We start from the raw sequence: 18,987 nt of genomic DNA on the forward strand, positions 1-18,987 counted from the left end.
AATTCGTACCCAGGGGCTTATATCTAAAATTCAAAACTAAAGTGCTTTGTCAAACTAATGACTAGTTTTTCTCATTATACACATAGGAATATTTTCTACTCTGATGTATGCATTTGCAATTCCAGCAAAATCAGCGGGAGGTGAACATACAACACTGAAACCAAAATTGACTGTAAAAATGCAAGTGGAAACATAAAGCCGTCAGCAAAGAGATGGGGACTATGTAAGAGTCAAATAACCAAAATATGTATACATAATTTTGAAACTGACCACAGTCTCCTGCTACGCATAGTCCATGCATGCTATTTTAAAGCCTACAATGAAACACTGAAAACCTAAAAAAATAAATTATATGGTTCAATTCATAAACCTTCTAAAATCCCATGCCTCAGGATTATTAAACCAGCTTCCTCGATGCAGCTTTTTAATATCTGTAAATACCTGCTTACTACCAAATATCACTGTTTCCTGCTAAGAGGGTTTTTTTGTGTAACTCAGCTGCACGGGTTTTTTTCCTGCCAAGAAACAATTCATAATAAACACAGAGGACTAAGTAGATGGATTCTAGAGCAAATAATTACATATTTTGCCTTTCATATACTTATTTGATGAAAGTAAAATAAACTCTTAGAAAAGTTCAGATGTTTGTGGTTAAATATTTCAAGACTTATCAAAAGTCAAAGATAAGCTTGGCTCCCTCATGGATGCAGAAAATAGCTGGAGTAAGCTCCAGACTTTCAAAATTTCAAAAAAATATATCTTTCACCACTGTTTCCTAAGAGGATTTTCCTACCCATTCTGTGTCTTTGGACTCTAAGGGGAAAAAACATTTGGGGAATATGAACCTATTTGTTACCCATGGTAAAAAAGAGGCGAGGAATTGTCTCTCTCAGCTAGCAGAAGTCAGTTCAACACTGATCTGAGGCCAATTGAAATTATACGGAGAAGGGGGTCCTAACCATCAGTATTTACAATATTTAGTGTTACAGTTGAGAGCAAAGGCAGATCAAAATCCAAAGCCACAAATTAAGTGATAGGTCCACAAATGAAGATACAGCCTTTTCAGAAATACTGTTTCTGATTCTCTGATGCCGCAGACAGAAGTGAGTGAAGTAGTGCTGAAAAACAATCCATAATGTCATTTTTAAATTTTAAAAAAGCTTAACTACACCAGCCAGCGAAGGGTTATTCAGAAGTTCTAATTTCTTTCTGTCAAAGTTAAATTCAAGATCAGCTAGAAGATAAAGGCTACTGTAGTAGGTCTCCAAGAATATCCTGCAAAATATTTTTAAATGGACTTTTTATTTAGTTTAAATATATATTTTTAAACAAATTGCACTTTAACTGGAAATTGATGTGTGGACTAGTTAATTGTCAAATTATTTAATAAAAAGACCTTTCTATGCACACTCTAAAAGATTTTCTACAATCATCATCACTCTGGTCTCAGCTTGTATTGGCTGGAGCTCTATGAGAGCACTTGTTGAAAATATAGTGTGGGATTATGACTTGGTGAGGGAGACTTGCACAATTTACTTCTACAGACCAATCTCATTCTTGTTCATGTCAGTGGCAAAACTCCCAGTGATTTCCAGAGAAGCAGGAACAAGAACTCATTTAGAGCCCTGGGAAGCTTACAGGAATATCCTAGTGTTAATGTATTAATATCCTAGTATGTAGGAGTAGCCTAGTAGTAACGCTAGTACTACTTAAAGCAAAATTGTCCTCTCAAAAACAGAACATTGAGAAAAAGCAAGAACAGACTAGATGATAAAACCAAATGAGGAAGGAGGGGAAAAAATCACTGCCTTGTTTAGCTGGGGTTTTGTATTTGTAAATCAAAAACTGTGTGCTGTGAAACTGCTGGAGCACTTCATGTTTTGAGAGTCTAAAACATGCCCTTAAATTTCACATCCCTCTGTCCTCTCTGACCTGTAGCTTTCTGGGGAGTTCAAGGATACAGCCCATTCATTTACAAATCTCTGCTAAAGTGAAATATTTGTGATTTTGCTTATTAAACAGACTTCAATAAGCAATATGACCAAATCCTCTAGTTTTCCTCAGCACCTCTTGCACTAAGGGTTTATAGATATTTACATGTGCAATGCACATGGAATTCAGTCTCTGCCGATGGCTGTAAGGGCATGAGGGCTAAATATGACTAAAGCCTGTATGACACTTTCAGTCCCCTCTCCTTGAATGTGGTAAAGTCTATTTAGTGCCCTACTGATCCCGTAGTTCTTTAATTTCACCAGATGACTGGATAATACTGAGACCTATGAGATCTGATGACTTGATATTGCTCAAAAAGAAAGAAAAGAAAGAAACAATTTCTGGACAAAACGTGGAAGATTGGTTAGCACTTATTAATCAGCAAGCAGCACAGGACAATGAGACTCTACTTCAGCAAGGACAGATGGGAACACTCAGTGCTTTGGAATAATTGTACTGACTAAATGAATCTATTTAAGCAGTCAGCAACGTGGTGGATCTTTTCAAAAAGTTAAGGCAAGAAAAACTTTTAATAAGGCTGTTGATTCAGGGTAGAAAATATGGCCATTCTGTAGGAAAGTTTATTCTAAAACAAAGCAATTTTAAAGTAATTTGAACATGCATTAAATGTTATGAAACAACTAATAGTATACTGTAACAGACTCAATTGAACAAACGGCTTGAACCAAGAATGTTCCCTGGACACATTTTTAAAAGTTGGCAGAAAAAAAGTATCCACACAGAATATTGATTCTCAAAACTAGTTTTTCTAAAAGAGATTACAAAAACAGGGATTGTAGTTGCCTCTGGATTTCGAAGTGGTGTTTATTAGATTATATACTAGCTTTTTCTAGCTATTTAGAATTCTTTTTTTTTTCACAGCTACTAATTCTAATATCACTATTATCAACACACTTCCAAAGAACTTCACAGTTTTTCAATCAAAGTTATTAGTTACTACCAAAGTTGAAGTACACATATAATCTCCACAACTCAGCCCTTCCTCTGTTTATTGACTATTGGAATAGCCACAAGGCATATTCCCCAGACATTTTCAGAACATCCTGCTCTCTCTCACCTTCATCTCCTCCTTCTTCTTCCCTCTACTATTAAGTCTTTTTTTTTTCACTTTATTTAACTTTGAGAAGTGTTTGAGCTGCAACTGGTTCTGAAGAAACACTTCTGTTTCTTGCAAGTCTCATTCAGGGCCCAGTGAAATTAATTAGGAGTTTTTCTATTGGACTTCGGCAAGCTTTAGGTCAGGTGCTACCAATGAGTTTGTGTAATACATTTACACACAAAGATATGGAAACTTGCACTCTGCAATAAATTCAGGCTATTTGCCCTTGTGCCTATCCCAAGAAGGCAAAAAATTAGAAATGTCCTTCTAAGAAAAAAAAAAAACAATAAAAACCCCTTATACTTCTTGTGCAGAACAGTAGTAAACTGAGTTTTATGAGTTCTATCACAACCATATAAAACGCTTTACTGAAAAGACCACTGAGCTGGAAAAACTCAGGAAAAACTACCCTGAATTCCATGTGAACACTCATAAATCTGCCCCCTTTTTCTTTTTTTCCTAAAGCACATTTGCCATAAAACTCATGTTCCACATCAGATTTCCTCTCTATTTCATAGCAAGTCTCAATATCTTACACAATCTAAAACATATAGACTTGAATTCTAAACTTTATTTCAGACGTATAGCATTACCACACAGGCAATAGGTTTGGGTTTCAAGCTCTGTATATATCTGCAATTTGCAATATCATATTATTTATTACCCTTCTTAAAGGTAATGAGGAGTAAAATACAATGAACAAGAAAAGATATAAAGACAGTCACGATGTGGTTGTAAGTAAAGGGAACTTGAATATTTAAGTAAGGTCATTTATCAGAGAACAAAGTTGAAGCTTCAAATACTCCTAAAAAACAATGGCATTATATCCATGGCAAGATACCAGTATTAGGTTCCAAATCTAGTATCTGTATTTAACAGATGGACAGAATAAATCACTCATACCTGAGATAAGCCAAGATGTACAGATGCTGTTTCTGAGATGTACATTATTTTGCCATCTGATGCTACCACGAAAACAAAGCCATCCAAAGTCTGAAAAAGAGAAATACGTAAGGTAAAAAGCAAGCACTCTGTTTAAACCATTTACAGTGAAAAATTTCTGAAGTCTTTTGGAGGAAGATTGCTATCCAACTTCAACAGCAGCAAATAGCAGCAAAATTTAAGGAACGGAAACCTTCATCCGATGCTGTTCTTGCAAACTCAATGACACACACATACATTGTGAAATCCAATTCATTCCCTCTACAGATGCTAGCTTTACTGCTTCACTTTAAGTTAACATTCTCCTGTTGATTCTGGTTATTTTAGTACTTAGTACAAATCCTGAGCTATGTGGTACTTAGGGGAAAGTCTAGCACTACGCAAGCCATTTTTTATGGTATAATTGGCAGACACAGCTTACCGCTATTTGCAATATATTTAATGAAACTGTAAGCAATGCTTTAAATTTCTTTGACTATATTTTTAATAATGTCTTTCTGAACAGAGGGTCGTCTGCTATGTAGCTATGTGAACTTAGTAAAAGAAAGAAAAATAAATCACCATTCAAAACTCTACCACACTTGAAGAGAGATATTTATGCTCATTAAGCTATATCTCTACAGTCTGTGAATCTCGATAATGGTAATATGCAATACAAACTTGAGATCCAATCCTACAAATTCTTATTGACAGGATGCTGACTGCAAGGTAGATATTACTTGTGTGAGTAAAAAATGAAGTTTAATTTAGCCATGTGTCATTCATATGAGAAAAAGAAATACGATGCAAATGGTACAGGTTAGCCAAAACTGGCCATGATTTGGACATACAAACTGTAAGTATGCGGGTGCCTTGATTCTTCAGTGCTCAATTTGAGGCATTTTTTCAAAAGTATCTGATATCCTCAGTCAAAAAGTATCCATTCTCTCTAAGCAGTTTAGGACGCTCTGATTAACACATACATACTAACATCATTGGAAAATATATTTGGAAGAGAAAAATAATTTTTACAGTATACAGATAAAACAAATGCTTATTTTATTTCATCTTTTAAGTTACTGAACCAGGAGAGGAGCAATAAAATCCTGTGTGCTTCATGGTCTTACAGTGCTGCCCCAATAAGAAAATATTCCAAATTATTCTCTGGCCTACTAACGATTCTAGAGCATGTAATTGAAACCAGATTACTCTTTGCCTTTACTTTTTTTTTCTTTTTTGGAACATAAATTAAATTTTGTAGAAGTATTATAATGGGAAATAAAATGTTGTGCCCTTAGCCATAACTTTGCTTTTAAACACTGTCATCTTGCAATTGCTTTACCCAGTATCATAACTAAAGCCGTGTCAATACTTCCATTACTGCATTATATGGTGCAGTAGGTCTCTAACTTTCATGTACAGAAAAGCATACTGAAGCTGAAACTTTACATGTAAGGTTTCAGTCTAAGAACCCTTAAAAAAAGTTTACAGTAAATGTGGGTTTATTAAAATGTTAAGCATTCATCATTCAGGAATAACTGAACTGTAAAATGAGTATTACAGGTGATTAGCATATAATGTTACTTAAGTTCATTTAATGCCAGACAAAATGTGAAATGGCTAACAGGGAGGAGGAGCAAGAGTAACAACAATGATGTTTATGATATAACTAGACATGCACTTTCTAGGTAGACTAGAGATTCTGAAACAGCTGGCAGGGTATCAGCTACTTGGAACAAATTTTTCAGGGCTAGAAATACCTCCACGTGAGGTAATTTTGAAATTCGTCCGTTTCCATTGACTGCATGCGGTCGGTAACGCACGCTTCGAATGACCCTACCGAAAGCCTGCTCCCTCTTTACCTCAGGAGAACGGGTGACATTTTGCAGGGCTGCGGGAGCAAATAAAGAACCGCGCGCGTCATTCCCAACGCCGGACAGCTTTCCCAGCTTTCCCACCCTGCCGCCTCCTCACCTCCCCCGGCGCAGGCGGCTTGCTTCAGCCTGGGGAGAACGGCAAATACCTGAGGGGGGACGGGGGGGACGGGGGCTACACAGGGCCCTCCGGCCGCCGCCCCCCCCTGCCAACGGCCGGGGCGCGAGGCCCAACGGCCGGGGCGCGAGGCGGGCGCGGGGCCCAGCAACGGCCGGGGCTGGTCCCCCCCCCCAACGCCACCGGCTGGCGGGGAGGGCGGTGGGCGAGCGAGCCCTCCTGGCGGCTCGGCGGGGGGAAGCGGCCACCGACCCCGAACAGTTTCTGCTGAGGTTGTTATCCCCAGCCGAGCGAACAGTTAAAACAGCTCCAGCGCTGTGACCAGGAATTAACCTCCCACAGTAAAAACGGCCGTTAAATGATTACGGTTTACTAGGTCTTTAAATTCGGGGGAGAAAAACCCTTGCTGTATTAAGTTCACGTATTAAAAAAAATGGAGCTAAACGTAATTTTTTTTTTTTTTCCCCCTCCGGCTGGCACACACGCCCCGGCTACGACTTCCTAAACTCTCCTACGCGGGGGGAATTCAGAGGAATTCCAGAGCAGAATCAACGGGATTGTGAACAACGGTATTTTCAGGTGCTAACGTCCAGGGGAGATCTACTCCAGATGTTCACCCCCCGCCTTGGGAGCCCTGCGCTCCCTTACAGGTTTCCTTTCCCGAGTCACCGGCGGAGAACGACGCTCCCCGATGTCCGGCACCCCTCCAGCCTAAACGCGCTCCCCGTTGCCGCTCGCCGGGGGGCTACCTGCGGGACAGCCCCAGCAGCTCTGGGGCGTTCGATTATCGCTTTTACGGCTGGGAGACACTTGGCGTGCACAGAGAGCCGATTAGCGCCATGGTAAGCTGTTACTTCTACTAGTATAAAAGGCGAAAAGGAAAGAAAAAATAATTGAAGTGGCTGATGTCTCGGGTTTTCTCCCCTCCCAGCCCGTGTGAGGGTCGGGAGTAAGAGGAAGGCTTCACCCAGGCTCCTCTCGCGGTGCGGGGGAGATGAGGAAGAGGAGGAGGAGGAGGAGGAGGAGGAGAGGCGGGAGGTTGATCACAGCGCAACACCGCACTTGGGATGCGCAGTGTGTACGAGAGGAGGAAGGCGTCCGCTACCTGAAGCAAATGGGATCCGAGCTCCTTGGCCACGTTATCCAAGGGCCCTATCCTGCTCGGCTGTCCCCAGGCGTCGCCCAGACCTGCAAGGGAACCAAGGAGCTGGTTAGAGCGGGAAGCGGAGCCCGGCCCGCCCTGCCTCCCCGGCGGGACACGGGCTGCCCGCAACCCGCCCGCTCCCCCCCCTTCTCCCGCGGGGAGCGGGCCGGGCCCCGACGTGGGGGCTCGGGAGGTGGGAAAGGCCGAGTCCCTTCCACACACACTCCTGGGAAGGGAATTGCTCTTTTTCTGGGGGTCCCGACCAGCGCACTCCCGCGGACCCGCTTTCTCCCTCCCCGGAGAGCCGCCCGCCCTCCAGCGCGCCCCCAGGGAGCCGCCTGCCCCAACCGCTTCCCCTCGCCCGCCATGCCGGCACCGTCCTGCCAGCAGCATCGTGCCCGTCCTCCCCCTTCCCCCGCGGCCGGGGTGAGGGAAGACCGGCCACACACTAAGGACCCGAGGGACGAGCCTGCCGTTGGAGGCAGGCGGGGAGCACCCGGCCTGCCCGCAGCCTCGCCAGGCACAGCCCAGGGCACTTGGCGCCCAGTGGGGCGTTCCCACACGGAAGGCACAAGGAGCGGCGAGACACTCGCCTGTCTTCAATTACCGCCCCGGCCACGCGTGCTTCCCCGCGGGAGGTGCGGCAGGACGGCCCCCGACACCCGGCCGCGGGCCTGCCCGGCGCGGTCCCCCCGCCCCGCTCCCCTCCACCCCTGCCGCCGGCCGGAGTGCTGGGCCGGTGGGTGGCTTGCGCGGGGGTGCCGGTGCCGACGACCCCCACGCCGGCCAAGGCGGGTCCCGGCTGGGGAGGGGGCTGAGGAGGTTAAAGAGGGCCGGAGCTCAGTCGAGGAGAAACTGCCCCGACGGCCTCTTCACCTGCGCACGGACGGGACCGAGAAATTTGCCGGCGCGACGGCACAGCTTCGCATCCCCCCCGCCCCTTCCCCGCCCCTGGCCGCGGCCAGCCCGGCCCCGGCCGAGCACCGGCCCCGCTGACCCGACAGGCCCGACCCGGTCCCGCCGCTCCGCCACATAGCGCTGCCCGGCGGGCTGGGGGCAGCCCGTGCGCCCGGCATTGCTTTGGTGACAGCGAAAGGTTATTGATGGAGCTGTGTTGGTGGGGGGGAGCTGGTCTGGGGTTTGTTGGTTTGGTTGTTTTTCATTTCCTCCATGCAAAGAAGGCTTGCACCAGCTCCGCGGTGGAGCCGAGACCACTACCCGTGCCAGCCGAAGAGCTGGGGACTCATGTCGGCACCTGACGGCAGGCTCTGCAGCGTGCCATTGCCCGCAAGAGCGCACAGATGGGGAGATGGGGGGGGGGGGGGGGGACCGCGTCCGTTCAATGCCTCCTTTTTGGAGAGAAAGGACAGCCCTCGGGGCTACAGCGCCGCTTCTGAGAGACCACGGAGCCCTAAAGGCGTTCCTGCCCGTGCTGCCCTGCAGCCAAGGGGCGCCGCGGAAGGCCCTTCCCGGTGCCGGGTGAAAGGCGGGGATGCTCGGTGCTGCCAGCCCGGCGGTGCTGGCGGCCGGGGCGCGGCGCCGCGGGCTCCACAAGTGCCCTGGCTCGCTGCCGCCGGGGGCCCCGTGGGTCCCGTCTGAAGCGTGGGCGCACACGCGTGTGATGGATGCACAGCCCGGGCATCCTTCAGTGTCGCTGCAAACTGGTGCGCCGCCATGAAACCGAGCGCCGCGTTTTCCGCCGGCGCCCTCTCACCGACCAGGTGCTCTCAAAGAAACCTCCCGCCGCAAGCTTGCAGGGGCAAAGGCCACTGCAGCTGGAGCCCCGCTCGGCTCCCTTACGGGAGGAAGAAGAAGCTGGCACCCAGGCGGAAAGCCCTGCCCTAAGCTCCAGCTCTGGAGCGTGTTTCTAAACGTCCCGCCTGAAGCCCTCCCGGATCCACGTATCTTTCAGCCGGGTGTCCGCAGGTAGCCCTGGTCTAGAAACGATGGAAGCCTTTCTCCCCGCTCTTGGGGCGTCCCTTGAGGTGGACAGGATCTCCCACTGGAGCAAGGCGGGCCGGCGGAGAGGACGCGTGGCGAAGCGCGGCTGCCCGCCCTGCCTGCCCCCGAGTTTCACCTCCTCCCGGTGCCCCGGTGTCGGCGGAGCTTGGCCCCACGCCCCGCTCCAGCCGGGCAAGCACAAAGGAACCTCGGGCTCCCAGCGCCAGGCAGGGTAGCCCGAGGACCTTGGCCGGCCCTGACGCCTCCTTTCCGCCGTGGCAAGGCAGTAGCAGCACCCGAGGCCAATCCCAAGAAGAGGCGTCTGTCTCCCCACCCCGTGTCCGTCGCTCCGGCTGCCCCAGCGGGTCTCTCCAAACGGCGCCGCAGAAGGGCACGGCGTGCGGCTGCGCTTTCTTGGGGGTAGGGGAAGGACACTTCTCTTCGCCGAGAGAGAAGTGTTTGGCCACGCATCGGGAAATTTGCTTTGAAGAGCCAAACGAAAAGTCGCACTTTTCTACCGCCGTTTCCCGGTTCGCAGTTTGCAGAAGGCTCCTAAACTTCCAGGGACCCGTCAAAATGTTCTTTCTGCTGAAACGCTGCTTCCTCTGGGGCGGAAGGTTTGAGGATCGCAGAGACATCCTGCAGTCTCTTTCCCCAGACGGTAACAAATGCAAACGACAGAGTCAGTCCTGGTGCTGCGCGGCTTGCCCTTTTTTCGATTTACTAATTGCAAATCTCGAAACTCCGCGAAGGGGGTTACACATAGCGGTGTAAAAACTGCCCTGAAACGAGCCCTGACTTCCCGATGGACGAAGCAGATTTACTCTTTGAGCCACTCACGAAGAAGCTCTTCAAGAACGAACCGTGTCTCTGCCGCACCCGTGCGTGGCAATCTGCTCCGTCCTGTCCGTTACGGTTGGCCAGGTACGGTTTCACAGCATCCCTAAAATCTCCACTATTTTTGAGGTTCTTTCCTAACCCGGACTAAAAAAGTCACTTCCGCAGATTTGTTCCCTTTGAAATTTTAAATTGGAGTTGCAATTGCGAACTCTCATCAAACGTAAACGCATTTGGTGGATCAGCCTGGCATTCGTCTAAGCTCGTTTTAAAGCCGATGATTTTATCATTTAATCCACCACCAGATCGCTTTAAAGATGGAAACGAAACGAATGAAACCTTACATTCAGATAAAGGACTAACGCCTATTAACTTGTCTTCCGAGAGATTTGCAAACGCGCAGCGTACGTCCTGTAAACATATGGATGCAATAGACTCAGCCGAGCTGCTCCTGCCCAGCCAGTAAATAACGCACATTTTCACTCACTGGACTGGAGCGAGGCCAAAAGAGCTGCCGATACAAAGCGAGCGTTTCCCACACCGCCTGAACGCGGTGGGAGTTTGCCGGGGTGGCCCCGGCCGGGGATGGGTCTCTGGTGGGGGAGGCTGCCGGGTCTCCGACACGGGCGTGCAGCCGGTGCCGTGCCGGACGGGTAATTTCGAAGGAAACGATTAAAAATGCCCCATTGCAGCGCGAATCACCTGCGACGCTGGCCCAGAGAGCCGTTTCCCTGCGAGCGAGCGAACAGCTGGCGCATCATCCTTCCTGCAAATGCTGGGGACACCCGTGGGGGTGGCCTGTCCCCCGAGCGCAGCCCCTTTGCCGTGCTAGAGGGCAGGGGATCGTCTACAGCCACCGGCTTGGGGCGACTCCGGGCGCTGCCGGTAACGTAAAGCCCGGAGAGCCGGAGCCGGGCTCAGCGGCAGAGCCCGTCGCGGCGGGCAGGAGCTGGCACGGCGAAGCGCTCCCTGCGGGGGGGGGGGGGGTGACCCGCCGGTCCCAGGCGCAGCCTCCTCTTTCCTGGCATCCCGCCGTCGGCAAACATGGATGAGTTGAGCCCCTTTCCTTGTTTGCCCTCCACTTACTAGTGTCTGTAACGACCGCCGGTGCCGTCCCCATGGGGACCGGGACAGGGACCGGGACCGTGCGGCGGGGAGGGGCGGGGGACGGGGGGCAGGACGGGCACAACGGGATGCTTGGCAAGAAACGCTAAGGGGGAAATAACCGGCCCGAACCACAGTGGTGCCCGCCAGCCCCCCCCTCCCGCCGGGCACCGGGCGGTAGGTTCGGCTCCCACAACGGCGTCCCAGGGACAGAGAGAGGGGGTTTGCACAGACAGCCCACAGTACGTGCTACTTTTGCCCTTGAAATGCGTGGGCGTTCTCATATGAACGCGTCCCGCTCCCTTCGGCAGACCCGGGCACGATTTCCCCCCTGCCGTCTTTTGACATCTCTGGCTGTTTTTCAAAGTACCTCAACATCCACTTTGTACCATTTCCCAGTTTCCAGGGAGGGGGGTGAGTTAAACTGTAATAAGATCTAGAAATATTTGGGAACAACTCCCACCTTTGCTCTCCAAATATATAAATTCGTACACACACACCTTTGAAAGCCCGGTAGCTTTTCTGCTTGGGATTCTGCTAAAAGAATTATTTAGCGATGTATTATGTTAAGTATCGGATTGCCCTGTAACTTGGAGTATTTCCTTTGTGTCTACTGTATTGTTCCCCGGCTCCCCCGGAGCGCATGGTCCCCCCGCGTTATTCAATCGCCATCCTTCACAAGGAACCTGGGTCAACTACAAGCGCCAGGATTTTCAGCGCCGCCTCTCCTGGGGGATTTTTCCCCAGCGCGGTTGTGCCTCCCTCGGCCGGGAGAGCAACGGAGAAATTACCGGGGGGGGGGAGCTGCCAGCTCCTGCCCTCCGACTAGCTGTGTCTCCCTCGTTTAGGGGAGGCCCAGGGCTGGATAGGGAGGGGGTGACCTGTCAGCCCATGAGGTGGGGGAGACAGCGGGGCTCTGGGCGAGGGGCAGAGATGACACCTTGCCCCAAGCCCCGTCTGCAGCGAGGGGCGAGGTATCTCAGCCCCGACGGCAACGAGGATCGCACCGCTTGACAGGCGGGTCCGAGGGGCCGAGCCGGGTCTGGAGCCGACGGGGACCCCCCGCCCCGGCGGCGATAACCTCCGCTCGGCGGGGGGAGGCTCCCCCGCCGGGGTCGCTTTGAGAAGGAGCAGGGCTGCGTTAGCTTAACTTTGGCAGGGATGTGCCGGGCCCGCTTTGAGAAGGAGCAGGGCTGCGTTAGCTTAACTTTGGCAGGGATGTGCCGGGCCGCCCGCCTGCTCTCTGCGGGCTCCAGCGTCACCAGCTGGACAGGCGGCCGAGGGCTGGGCGATGGGAACGGCGGACATAAAGATCAAGACTTTAGTTAAAAAACAAAAAAAAAAGGAAAAAGAAAAAAAGAAAAAAGCCAAGTCCCAGAGAAGAAAAAAAAAGCAACAAAAACGCCCTCCAGAACACCCGGACAAACCCAAACCCGGCTCTTCCCGGAGAGCCAGAAACAGCAGATCATGTTAACAGGCCCGAAAGCGGGCGCACGACAAACAGCGAGGTCCCGGGCAGAGCCACGGCTACCACGGCAGTGACCCCCTCCTTCCCTCCCGCCGGGCGGGAGAGACCGGAGCGACCCCGCCGCCGCCCCCCGTCCCCGCAGCGCACGGCTGCCGGCTCCCGCCGCCTGGGAACGGCCGCGCAGCTCCAGGGAAGCCCTAATGGCACTTTTTGTTTTAGTAAGACCTTTAATGCCACTATTAGCGGTTAGTACAATAGAGGCACGTTTTCGAAGAGGGATTACTCACGCTGTCGGCTCGGGCTTTATTTATTTATTTAATTCATTAATGAACCTCTTGCGAGTGCGCATGAAAATTAGATGAAATAGCTGCAATTCGCCTTGATTTTCTTAAAATATACATTCACGGACACGTTTAAATAGGGACCGAAAACTCTATATGGTCCTAGTAATTTCTGTTGTCTGCGCCTCGGAATAAGGAAGAGGTCTAAGATCTACAGCTCAGTCATTTTATTCAGATTATTTTGTGTAGCGCGCATTATCTTTTGGGTCACTTATTAATTAGCTCGCTCCCATCCAGTTTAAACATCCATAAATATGCAATTTTATAGTCAGTTTTGGAAACTGCGTCGGGGATGGGGGAGGAAGAGTGTCACAATTTAACCAAGTCTGCCATAACCGGGGGGCAGAGAATTGCGGTTTTAAAAGGCGATTTATTCTCGCGTCTTTTTCTTTCATTACCTCATGTTCAGAAAAAAAAAAAATATACCGACAGTCAAGACAGAGGAAGTCCCGTGGTGTATTTTTGTTCTACAGTAATAAATGCCTTGGCAAAAAATCAAAACACAAGAGAAGACGATCTTACAGAGCGGGAGCGCGGGGGAGGCTGTAGGTTGCTGTCTCCTGGACTTTAATTCATGAACCTGAAGGTCAGAGCGAAACCGCACGGCAAAATCTGTGATATCGGAGCACGGAATTGTGCCTTCCAGGGCTTGCACTTTGAGGGGAGAAAGGAGCCGGAATATAAATCTCCTTTCACTCTCACTTCTTGGAGCTGGGTCAGGCGCCTCGGTGGGGGGATCTGTGACTTCAGTCCAAAATGTGCATCTTCGGGAAAACCCTGCCCGGGTGAGCAGGGGGAGACTTGTCTGAACCCCCTTACAAGCCTTGTCGAAGCGCTGGAACCAGACACTTAAGTGAGGGTCTCAAACTTTGCATAAACTATGTGTCAGCTCGCTCTGGAAATAAAGTGGTGGGGGCTGGGGGGGAACCATCCACCGGAGTTTTTAAAAACACAGACCTCTCTCTCTCTTCCCCTCCAGTCTAGACAGAGCTGGAAGCCAGTTTTATAGCTGGACAACGTTTCTGATCACGCTGGCTGCAGCTACCCCGGGCCTATCACTCATGCTGGAGGTGTCTCAGGCCTGTGTGTCGTGTCGCCCCCCCCCGCCATCTCGGGCTGGAAGAAGTAAACTTCCTTGAGCCTTACGGGGATGATGCCACGGGGCCAGCCCGGGGCGCTGGACCCGTGGCGGCCGCCTCTTCGGGGCCGACTCCCGGGGGAGGGCGGGCGGCGCAGCTCCCACTGCCCCGGGAGCAGAGACCGGCGGATGGTGAGGGGGCCTGTTACATGCCCACCTTTATTTCAAGGCCCAGAACCTCGGACGTGGGTCCTCCGCACCCATTGGGTGCAACATGCTCGAAGGGGTGCTTTCCCCAAATCTCGCTGCCCCAGAATTTAAGATGCCGTGCCGGGCAGCCCTCTCAAGCTGTTGGGCTTCCCCTCCTCCCCTCCCAGTAAAGCCAACTGGAAACCACCAGCCGGATTTGGGGGAACGGGACGGGACACACACACTCCCCCTCCCCTCCTTTCGCAGGCAAATCCCGAAGGAAAGGGCAGTTAGGGTAATGCGGGACCGTGTGCCGTCAGGCAGCAACCCCCGCCCGGCACCGAACGCCCTACTGCAGCCAGCGGGGAGCGGGCACTGCCCGCGGCCGCCTCTCTCCAGCTCTCCCCTCTATCCTCCACCCTCCCAGGCACGAAGCGCACGGCTCAGGGCCGGAGGAGGTTGCTCTCTCGGCTTGTCATCCCTGGATGCTAAGCTTTGGTTTTAAATGTATTTCCACCCGTACTTCAGACGATGAAAGATCAGGAATTCGCTGTATGCATTTAAACGTTGCTCCTAATAAGCAGAGTGTGCGGAAACGCACGCCCGGCCTGTTTAAGGAAGACAGACACATAAAACACACCCGAGCTGTGGGTATAAACCTGCTCTCGGGGTCGTCTTGTTGCTCTTGAGGATCCATAGGGCTAGAAAAGCAAGGACCCATCCAGCAGCATCTCGGAACGTGCCACTTTTCCTCCCTCCTAAATCAAAGACATTCGGGGGTACGCTCCCCAGCCAGGGCCGGCGAGCGGCCCCCCGAAATTGAGACGCGCTATTTCTCATCGGGAAATTTCCCGATGGGGGATAACGGCTGGAAATTGCAGCGGAGCAGCGCCTCGCTTCCCCTTGCTCCTCTAACTCGGCGTGCTTCGGAAGCGCACGCTAAAGGAGCCCTGGCTTCCCGTAGCACTGCTAGTACTTGCTCTCGAAATTACTGAATTAGATGGCCATAACGGTAAGCTTTTCTCGGTTTGGGAGTGGGTTTTTTTCCGCCCCTCCCCCCTTACATATATAAATTATTTTTTTTTAATTTGCAGCCTTTTAATAAAGCTCCTTAGAAACCGCGACGGAGAGCAGACCTTCCACTCCGGAATCTGCTAATTCCTTCACCACCACCACCACCCCCCCCCGTCCGGAGAGGCACAAACAAATGACAAAGGGGGGAGCTGGGCTTTATTTAGCCACCCGCAGACACTAACCAGCGTTTCATTTCACGTCTCCCACCAGCTCAGCGGCGGCACGGAAAGGACGGGCGGCCGACGGCTCCCCACGGGTGCCGGCCGGCTGCCTCCCCTCGCCCAAAGCGGCCCCAGCCGTCCGCCCTCTCGGCGCTCGGGGGGTGGGTGCCAGGCTGACCGGGGGGGAGTTTTTTCACCAAACCCTGGGGGACGGAGAGAAGGGTGTCAGGCCTCGCTGCTGCGTGTCTCCGAGAAGAGCTGCAGGAGCCACCGGCTCTCGCCGCCCCGCACGGCCCCGGCCGGGGAGCAGCGGGGTCCCGGCCCCGCTCGGGGGCAGGTTGGGCTCGGTCCGGCCCTCCCCGCTCTCCCCGGCCCCCGGAGAAGGCGGAGGGCCTCGCTGCGAAGCCTCGGCGCCTTATTTCCCAGCCTGCTTCCCTGCCTCCAGAAAACTCCAACCAAAACAAAATAATAATAACACCCATGCTATTTTTCTTTCCCCGAGGCCGTGCCTGGGCACCAGCAGGAGCGCCGTGCCGAGGGGCCTCCCCCGGGGGCCGGGCCGGCTGCCTCCCCGGGCCGCAGATGCCGGGCTCGGCGGAGCCGAGCGGAGCTCGCTCTCTTCGGGACGGTCCCCCCGAGCATACGGAGCTGAACCGGCAGCAACGGAGGAGGGGGGAGAAGGGGACATTAACCAGACGCTCTGCCCCCCCCCCCGCCGCCGCCAGCCGGGCTGCCCACCCCCGCTCCGCTGCCAGCCCGGCCGGGCTCCCCGCGCACCCCGTGCCCACGGGCGCGGCTCCCGGGGGGGGGCTCCTTTTCCTACGTGCGGCCGCGGCGAGACTTTTTCGGGTTTAGGCCTCACAGGACCAGAGCTGCTACTTGCAGCCCGCCCTCCGCACACCACCCCCCCGGCAAGCCTCTGCTTTTGGGCAGCGCAGGCGCTGCCTCCTCTTCCCAGGCAAGAAGGCTCCTTTCCACCCGCGGTCCCGTGCTGGGACCCCTGCAACCCACCCCACCCCCCTCCTCAGAACGTAAGGACGATGCGGGCTTGTCCTGGGGTATGTTCTCCCCCCCCCCCCGCCACCTTTCGGGCCGCAGTGCTGCCCCGTCCCTCCCGGACGGGCCGGGCGGGAGGCGGACGGCCGCTCCCGGGGAGTCCCGGGATGGTTACCTTCGGGGAAGACGGCTCGCATTTTCAGGTAGCTGGTGGTGAGGCGGATGATGGACGCCTTGTCCAGCTGGGAGGTGATGGCCGAGGGCAGGGGCAGGAGTTTGGCCAGTTCGTAGAATTCTCCATTTTCTTTTTCCCGTCTAGTCTTTGCCGCGTTCTTGGATTTTTCCTTCATCGCGACTACTGCAAGGCGAAGATGACACTGGCATATTAGACCCGATTCTTCCGAATTGCAGGGAGCATGGATTTCGGCTTCAGAGTTAGTATTTTCGTTTAAGGAAGGGAGGGAGGGAATTCACCCAAATAAAATAAAATAATAATAATAATAAAAAAAAAGGGGGGGGGAGAAAAAAGGGGGAAAGGGGAGGGAAAAAAAGCCAAACCAACCAAACAAAAACAACACCAACAGAAATGGTGCGAGGAGGGGGGAGGTGATCTCTGAGCCACAACCACGACTGGCAAGCCGCTCGGGAGAAGGCAGTTCTGCTCTGACCCTGCAATATCTAGCGCTTCGAAACCAAGACTGAAAGACCTACACGAACCACGGTCCTCTGCCTGCAGCTGGAATCGGATCTTCTCAACGGGGAGCAAATCACTGGGTTCCCTTCACTGAAGGATTTCTTCTGCTCAATCCTTCCCCGTCCAAAAGTAATAATAATAAAAAATATTAAAAATAGAGCGTCCACGGAAGAAATCGTTGGGCTAAGCAGGCTGAAACATTTTTGGACACTTTGTCTCTTAAAAAAAAAAAAAAAGAGAGAGAAAAGGAAACACCGCGCTGCTCGTTTAACGAAGTGCAAAGTGATCTGGTCCCGGAGCCCGAGATGCCGAGGAGACGACGAGCCGGCAAGGCAGCAGCCCCCCCCCCCCAGCTAAACGAAAGTCAAAGCCGGTGCGGAGGGAGCTGATGGCTGGAGTCCTCCGAAATCGCAAGCTCGCATTTCCTTCAGACGCTTCCCTCTCGGCCAGCTCTCGGCGGGCGGCGGCTAGTCTTGCTGCAGAAAGACGCTTTCCCCCGTCCCCGAGGGGCTGCTTCAGCGCCTGGGCGCGGGGGGCGCCGAGCCCCGCGGGGCGGCGGCGGCGGCGGGGCTGGGCTGGCGGCGGGGCTGCGGGAACGGGGGGCTGCTGGCGGCGGGGCTGCTCCCGCCGCTCCGGCCGCTGCGCCCAGCTCCAAATGTGGTTCTCATGCGGAGTCAAATTAAAGGATCCGTTTTCCTCGGGACCAGTGCCACTTCAGCGTTGTCTCTTTCCAAACAAGTCCGAGCGCTGGCAAAGGCGCGGGATTGATTTTGTTGGATTTATTTATTGGTTGGTTTTTTTTTCCCCTCCTTTTAAAGAAAAAGAATTTGCAATATCAGGAATTGTTTCTTTCTTTCTTTCTTTTTTTTTTTTTTTAATTTGTCACGTATTTAAAGAGCAAAGCGGTGGCTCTTTCGCATAGACATGCCTTTCAAAGGCTAAAGGGAGGGTTTGCTACCTTCACCTCCCGCAAGGAGCGGCGATCCTCACCATACGGCAAGGCTCGAAAGTAAAATTTCCCTCCTCTCAGAAATCCTAGCCGGCACGCTCCTCGCCTGAAAGCACCGATATCTCCGCTTTTTTTTTTTTCCCTTTCCCTTTTTCTTTTTTTTTTTTTCCTATTTTTTTTTTTTTCCAGGGGCAGAAGGAGCTCTGAAGTGGACCCCTCCGTTAATTCTTTAGCAAAGGCTGCAGAAAGCCAGGAGAGCCTCAAGAGGGGAGGGGATAATGTATCCGTGACGTGTCCTCCCGCGCAGCGCCCTCCGAGGGACCCAAATACAGAGGAGCCAGAAAAGAGCCGCAATTAGCACTTGCGATGGGACGGGAGGCCGGGGCGGGGGGAGCCGGGGGCGGAGGCCGTTTGCTGTGGCAGCCCGAGCCCGCTCCCCCCGACCTCCCTAAGCAGCCGCGGAGCGCCGGCGGAGACCCGCGGCCCCCTTGACCCGTAACCTGCCGTCCCTCACGTACGCGCTTGGTGCACCGGCCGTGACCCCGCGGCGCTGGGGGGGGGGGGGGGCCTCGTACCCCGGGGGGGCCGGGGCACGGGCATGCGTGGGGCCGCGACCCGCGCGGGCCCTCCTTCAGCAGCCCCACTGCACCGCCATTTAAGTCACCCGAGCACTTTCCCCTGTTGTTTTGGCGCTGGGTAAAAGGGGCAAAATGTACCCGCATACACATACATACATACGGGCTTACCATGTATACACACGCATACGTATATATAGCACACGTCTGTACAGTATATACACATTATATACGTTTTGCATATACATTACACGCGTGCGTATGTATGTACATATACATGTACGCACATAAGTCCGTTTACAGACGCACACATACTTATTTATACACGGACCCTCGCACTGCTGCCTGCGGGGAGAGGGGACGCGCGGGGCCGAGCACCGGCGGAGGCGGCGGGCGCTGCCGAGGGGTCCC

General features: G+C 52.6%; 1 protein-coding gene across 1 annotated transcript in view; it reads right to left on the reverse strand.

Moving 5' to 3' along the window:
* Nucleotides 1-18,416, reverse strand: part of SIM2 (SIM bHLH transcription factor 2) — a 63,792-nt gene extending 45,376 nt beyond the window's left edge. Inside the window, exons 1-3 of the mRNA XM_075033709.1 lie at nucleotides 16,534-18,416; nucleotides 7,131-7,213; nucleotides 4,016-4,105 (exon numbers count right to left, since the gene is read on the reverse strand). Of these exons, the coding sequence (XP_074889810.1) occupies nucleotides 4,016-4,105; nucleotides 7,131-7,213; nucleotides 16,534-16,708 (348 nt within the window). The 5' untranslated portion in view covers nucleotides 16,709-18,416. The remainder of the gene's footprint in view (nucleotides 1-4,015; nucleotides 4,106-7,130; nucleotides 7,214-16,533) is intronic.
* Between the last annotated feature and the right edge of the window lie 571 nt (nucleotides 18,417-18,987).

Source organism: Buteo buteo, chromosome 8 (assembly GCF_964188355.1).
Source record: "Buteo buteo chromosome 8, bButBut1.hap1.1, whole genome shotgun sequence".
Taxonomy (NCBI): Eukaryota; Metazoa; Chordata; class Aves; order Accipitriformes; family Accipitridae; genus Buteo; species Buteo buteo.